Source organism: Salmo trutta, unplaced genomic scaffold (genome assembly GCF_901001165.1).
Source record: "Salmo trutta unplaced genomic scaffold, fSalTru1.1, whole genome shotgun sequence".
Taxonomy (NCBI): Eukaryota; Metazoa; Chordata; class Actinopteri; order Salmoniformes; family Salmonidae; genus Salmo; species Salmo trutta.
Genome location: NW_021822994.1, coordinates 33,225 through 39,802, shown reverse-complemented (window position 1 = coordinate 39,802; position 6,578 = coordinate 33,225). Strand labels below are relative to the sequence as shown.

Sequence of the window (6,578 nt, the reverse complement as noted above, 5' to 3'; positions counted from 1 at the left end):
ACATATGCATCCTTACTCCAAAAAAAACCCGCATCCCAACAAGAAGCGATTCATTATCGTTTAACACACGTTTCCTCCACTCCAGTTTTAAACTATTTCCATTTTGTTCCAATTTTCGATACCACTCAGGACATTCGTCTAATTTACTCGACCCACTGCTTGATTCCAACTCAGCATCTTCCTCCATCTTCCCTGCCATTCGGGCTCAGCTGTACTGTCAGCGAGCGTTCTCTTACCTCAAAAAATAAATAAATAAATATTCATTCAAATAAAAGATCTGAGTCTGACAGTATTGTTTCATTTAATTCCTCATCAATACAAAAAAATGATGGTTTAGGAATTGTCCAAGTTTTGTTACATTCAACAGATCATTGACATGAATGTCGTTAGCAGAGTGTCCACTGGGAGGTTTGTGGCGGCAGACCTGCAGGCTCCTCCTCCCTTCCATCACTGTAGACTTGCATTGCCATCCTTCCAAGCCTGGAATCAATCACTCAGCTGTTGGCACTCCTCAACGTGAGGAGGAAGAGGAAGCCAGGGAGTTGAGGCTCCCATCACTCCGATTGTCGAGCCATGTCCCAGATGAACTTCAGAGTCATGTCCTTCATCCGTTCCTCAAAGGACCTGGTCGAACCTCTCACTCTGGGCCACTGTGAACAAGTTCTTCCACTCCCCGATTTTACCTGCCACAGCACAACCAACATGTCATTATTCAGAGTAGGAACATTATAAAATGGTTTATATGCAGTTTATTTATAAACAGTTTTTCTTCTTCTTCTCTTCTCCCCAATCTCAGGCCCATATCCATGAAGCGTCTCAGAGTAGGAGTGCTGATCTGGGATCAGGGCAACGTGTCCATCTGATCTTATTCATTATGATCTGAAAGGCACAACTGATCCTAGATCAGCACTGTTATAGATACGCTGTGTGAATACATGGCCTGACCTTTGCGTAGGAACTGGCCCTTTTTGAGAATGTCTTCTGGTATGAACTCATAGTTGGCCTTGCGGTCGTTTTTCATGTTTTTGAATGTGGCTTTTTCCACGATCTTGTTGATGTCTGCTTCAGTCAGGTCCCTCTCCAGGAAACGGCAAATCTTCAGCACGGCTGTCTTCAGATCCTGAGAAAGGAGGAACATGTCCATTTAAAGATGAAACTCTGTGCCTGAGGTTGGTCAAGTGGTGAAGGCCACTGACCTTCGGCACATTAACAATCTACCAGCGTGTGTGCGATCACATGCCGGTCCCACAGAACTTCTACACACTCTGTCCTCTGTCTGTCCTCCCTCTTCATTTCCATGTCCATCTTTGTTCATAAAATGGGAAAATTAGGTTGAAGAATTGAGGGATAGGCAAGTCGGTTGGTTGTCTCTATCCAGGTCAGAGGTCATGGCTGTCAGATGAGTCTGTAATATCTTACCATGATCATGTCCTCATAGGTCAAAAACAGGATGTTGTACTGGTCTCTCTTACTGTGCCACTCTTTGATGTGGTCAAACCAGGACGAAGCACCAACTGTAGGGCAATAACAGGGTCATAACAGGCTGTTTCACCAAGGTCAATACAGTATTCGTTGATTGGTCAAAAGTAGTGTAACTGTGAAAAAGGGTGATATTTAGGACACAGACTCTCGGGGTCATAACAGGCTGTTGTTCGTCCCACATGGAACCCTATTCCCTATTTGACCAGAGCCCTATTGGCCATGGTGAAAATGAGTTCACTATGTAGGGAATAGGGTATTCATTTGGGACAAAACCATGGTTATATGGTTATATGAATGATGTCTTTACTCTACCATTCCCTGCTAACCACTGGTCCAGAAAGTCCTCGAAGCTCTTTGGAGTCTCAAACATGGCCCAGTTTATACACCAGTGATAGTAGGAAGTCACGTTGTCCTTTGGGTTCCGCATCACATAGATCATCTGAGAATAAAATAGATATTTTACAGCCCTACGGGCCTCCATGTAGGGCACTCCATTACCATTCTCATTCTACCCTCCATTGCCTACCTTTGCCTTCTTGTCCCTCAGGCCTGGGGGCATGAGTACAGGGGTGAGGTGGGAGGCGAATAGCCGCGGGTTAGGGCGTAAGGAATAGTCAGAGCTTTTGTCAATATACTCCAGCCATGGCATCATCTCCAAGTTGTTGGGATAGACATCACCCATCTCTGACTCACAGATAGAAGTGATGATCTGCTGTGCCCAGATAGTTCCTGCAGGTTAGGAAAGGTGTCAGTCATAAAGCTCTTGGGGCCGACTTGGTGGAAAGGGGATTCGAAAAAACAACCAAAGCGGTCACCCTGCCAGAGCTGAAAGGGCTGGAGTAAAACAAGCGTTAAGACAGTTGAACAATTTCCTCATGAGAAATGTTTAAGTTATATACAGTGATGGAAAAAGTATTTGATCCCCTGATGATTTTGTACGTTTGCCCACTGACAAATAAATGATCAGTCTATAATTTTAATGGTAGGTTTATTTGAACAGTGAGAGACAGAATAACAACAAAAAAATCCAGAAAAACGCATGTCAAAAATGTTAGAAATTGATTTGCATTTAATGAGGGAAATAAGTATTTGACCCCTCTGCAAAACATGACTTAGTACTTGGTGGCAAAACCCTTGTTGGCAATCACAGAGGTCAGACTTTTCTTGTAGTTGGTCACCAGGTTTGCAAACATCTCAGGAGGGATTTTGTCCCACGCCCTTTGCAGATCTTCTCCAAATCATTAAGGTTTTGAGGCTGACGTTTGGCAACTCGAACCTTCAGCTCCCTCCACAGATTTTCTATGGGATTAAGGTCTAGAGACTGGCTAGGCCACTCCAGGACCTTAATGTGCTTCTTCTTGAGGCACTCCTTTGTTGCCTTGGCCGTGTGTTTTGGGTCATTGTCATGCTGGAATACCAATCCACGGCCCATTTTCAATGCCCTGGCTGAGGGAAGGAGGTTCTCACCCAAGATGGTGATGGTGTTCTTGGGGTCATAGGCAGCATTCCTCCTCTTCCAAACACGGAGAATTGAGTTGATGCCAAAGAGCTCCATTTTGGTCTCATCTGACCACAACACTTTCACCTCGTTGTCCTCTGAATCATTCAGATGTTCATTGGCAAACTTCAGACGGGCATGTATATGTGCTTTGTTGAGCAGGGGGACCTTGCAGGCGCTGCAGGATTTCAGTCCTTCATGGCGTAGTGTGTTACCAATTGTTTTCTTGGTGGACTATGGTCCCAGCTGCCTTTAGATCATTGACAAGATCCTCCCGTGTAGTTCTGGGCTGATTCCTCACCGTTCTCATGATCATTGCAACTCCACGAGGTGAGATCTTGCATGGAGCCCCAGGCCGAGGGAGATTGACAGTTCTTTGTGTTTCTTCCATTTGCGAATAATCGCACCAACTGTTGTCACCTTCTCACCAAGCTGCTTGGCGATGGTCTTGTAGCCCATTCCAGCCTTGTGTAGATCTACAATCTTGTCCCTGAAATCCTTGGAGAGCTGTTTGATCTTGGCCATGGTGGAGTGTTTGGAATCTGATTGATTGATTGCTTCTGTGGACAGGTGTCTTTTATACAGTTAACAAACTGAGATTAGGAGCACTCCCTTTAAGAGTGTGCTCCTAATCTCAGCTCGTTACCTGTATAAAAGACACCTGGGAGCCAGAAATCTTTCTCATTGAGAGGGGGTCAAATACTTATTTCCCTCATTAAAATGCAAATAAATTTATAACATTTTTGACATGCATTTTTCTGGATTTGTTTGTTATTATTCTGTCTCTCACTGTTCAAATAAACTTACCATTAAAATTGTAGACTGATCATTTCTTTGTCAGTGGGCAAACGTACAAATCAGCAGGGGATCAAATACTTTTTTCCACTCACTGTATATATATATATATATATATATATATATATATATATAAGCAGCAGTCAAGAGTTTGGACACACCAACTCATTTATTAAGGGTTTTTCTTTATTTGTATTTTCATGTAGTAACCAAAAAAGTGTTTAAACAAATCAAAATATATTTTATACTTTAGATTCTTCAAAGTAGCTACCCTTTGCCTTGATGACAGCTTTGCACACTCTTGGCATTCTCTCAACTAGCTTCACCTGGAATGCTTTTCCAACAGTCTTGAAGGAGTTCCCACATATGCTGAGCACTTGTTGGCTGCTTTTCCTTCACTCTGCGGTCCAACTCATTTCAAACCATCTCAATTGGGTTGAGATCGAGTGATTGTGGAGGTCAGGTCATCTGATGCAGCACTTCATCACTCTCCTTGGTCAAATAGCCCTTACACAGCCTGAAGGTATGTTTTGGGTAATTGTCCTGTTGAAAAACTAATGATAGTGGGACTAAGTGTAAACCAGATGGGATGACGCATTGCTACAGAATTCTGTGGTAGCAATGCTGGTTAAGTGTGCCTTGAAATTTTAATAAATCACTGACAGTGCCAACAGCAAATCAACCACACACCATCACACCTGCTCCTCCATGCTTCACGGTGGAACCACACATACAGAGATCATACGTTCACCTACTCTGCGTCTCACAAAGACACGGCAGTTGGAACCAAAAATCTCAAATTTGGACTCATCAGACCAAAGGACAGATTTCCACCGGTCTAATATCCATTGCTGTGTTTCTTGGCCCAAGCAAGTCTCTTCTTCTTATTGGTGTCCTTTAGTAGTGGTTTCTTTGCAGCAATTCGACCATGAAGAAAAGGCTGCTGAAGTTCTATCAACGCATCAACTGTAGTGCTCGCGCTGCCAAAACACTCAACCGCTGCTTACTCCAACTTCTGGGATGCAAAAAGGCCCTCCCCCGCCCTCCTTTCGGCAAATCTGACCACGCCTCCAACAGGAAGTACCCGTGCTAAGGACTATTCAATGCTGGTCTGACCAATCGGAATCCACGCTTCGAGATTGTTTTGATCAAGGTACTGATATATATTCCGGGTTCACCAGTTGTCATTTTTTGGAAATAAATGTTCTAAATTACAATATTTTATTTGGAATTTGGGAGAAATGTTGTCAGTAGTTTATAGAATAAAAAATAAATGTTAATTTTACCCAAACACATAACTATAAATAGTAAAACCAGAGAAACTGATAAATTTGCAGTGGTCTCTTAATTTTTTCCAGAGCTGTATATATTTACATAAACTTTTTCTCCCCAATTGGTAGTTAGTCTTGTCCCATCGCTGCAACTCCCGTGCGGACCCGGGAGAGGCGACGGTCCAGAACCGTGTGTCCTAAAGCGACCCTGTCAAGGCGCACTGCTTTTGACACACTGCTCGCTTTACCCGGAAGCCAGCCGTACCAATGTGTCGGAGGAAACACCGTGCATGCGTCCGGCCCGCCACAGGAGGCGCTAGAGCGCGATAGGACAAGGACATCACTGCCGGCCAAACCCTCCCCTCACCCGGTCGCGGCCGGCTGCGACACAGCCCGGGATCGAACCCTGTAATGACGGCTTGAGCCCAGACCGCTGCGCCACTTTCGGATTTAAGTTATATTTTTCAATAATCAATGGATATCATTCATTTAAAAGTCCAAAGATGGATGTTCCAATCCCGGATTTCCTTTTAACTTTCTAAAATGCTGTTTTTATGCTCTCGGTTTCTCTCCTCACTGATTACCTAAACAGAGCCGAGATCGCAACCTTTTCCCCCCAAGTATGATAAGTGTTTTTAAGACCATCTCAAACGCTGTTTTTTTCATCCAATAGATTTGTCACTCACCTGATTTAGGGTAAGTGACCAGAAAGATGTCACTGTCCCGGATCTCAAAGGTCTGCAGGGAGTCAATGTGCTCAGCGTTGACCAAATCCTTCGCAAAAACATAGTCCTTGTACTTGACCAGGTCATCGGTGAGCTTCTCCATAATAGTGATAGTTTTGTATAAATATTAGTATCTACAGTGGATATGAATAGATATGCTGCAAAGAACCAAATAAGTTGGAACACAGCACGTTTAGACTTTGGAACCTGTGGTAAGGTTCGCTGACGTTGCAATAAAGTACACTCCTGAGTCGTCATTCTAACGCTTAGACATACAGTGCAGTCGGTAAGTATTCAGACCCCTTGACTCTTTCCACATTTATTTACATTACATCCTTATTCTGCAATGGATTAAATCGTCCCTCCCCCCCATCAATCTACACACGATACCTCATAATGACAAAGCAAAAACTGGTTTTTAGACATTTTTGCAAATGTATTACACAAAAAAACCCGGAAATATTACATTTACATAAGTATTCAGACCCTATAATTCAATACTTTGTCGAAGCAGCTTTGGCAGCGATTACAGCATGGAATCTTCTTGGGTATGATGATACAAGCTTGACACACCTGTATTTGGGGAGTTTCTCCCATTCTCTCTGCAGATCCTTTCAAGCTTTGATTGATGGAGTGCTGCAGAGACCCTTATGTTAAACTAGTGGTTTACACCCTTATGTTATAATGGTCTATACACCCTTATGTTATACTAGTCTATACACCCTTATGTTATACTAGTCTATACACCCTTATGTTATACTAGTATATACACCCTTATGTTATACTGGTCTATACACCCTTATGTTA

General features: G+C 43.2%; 1 protein-coding gene across 1 annotated transcript; it reads right to left on the bottom strand.

Annotated features, from left to right (window-relative positions):
- Nucleotides 1–282: 282 nt before the first annotated feature.
- Nucleotides 283–5,948, bottom strand: LOC115187968 (amine sulfotransferase-like). Its single transcript, XM_029747058.1, is given in 7 exon segments — nucleotides 283–620; nucleotides 622–683; nucleotides 946–1,120; nucleotides 1,420–1,514; nucleotides 1,795–1,921; nucleotides 2,009–2,211; nucleotides 5,733–5,948. Coding segments are annotated over 7 exon segments (870 nt in total). The 5' UTR covers nucleotides 5,875–5,948; the 3' UTR covers nucleotides 283–554.
- Nucleotides 5,949–6,578: the final 630 nt, after the last annotated feature.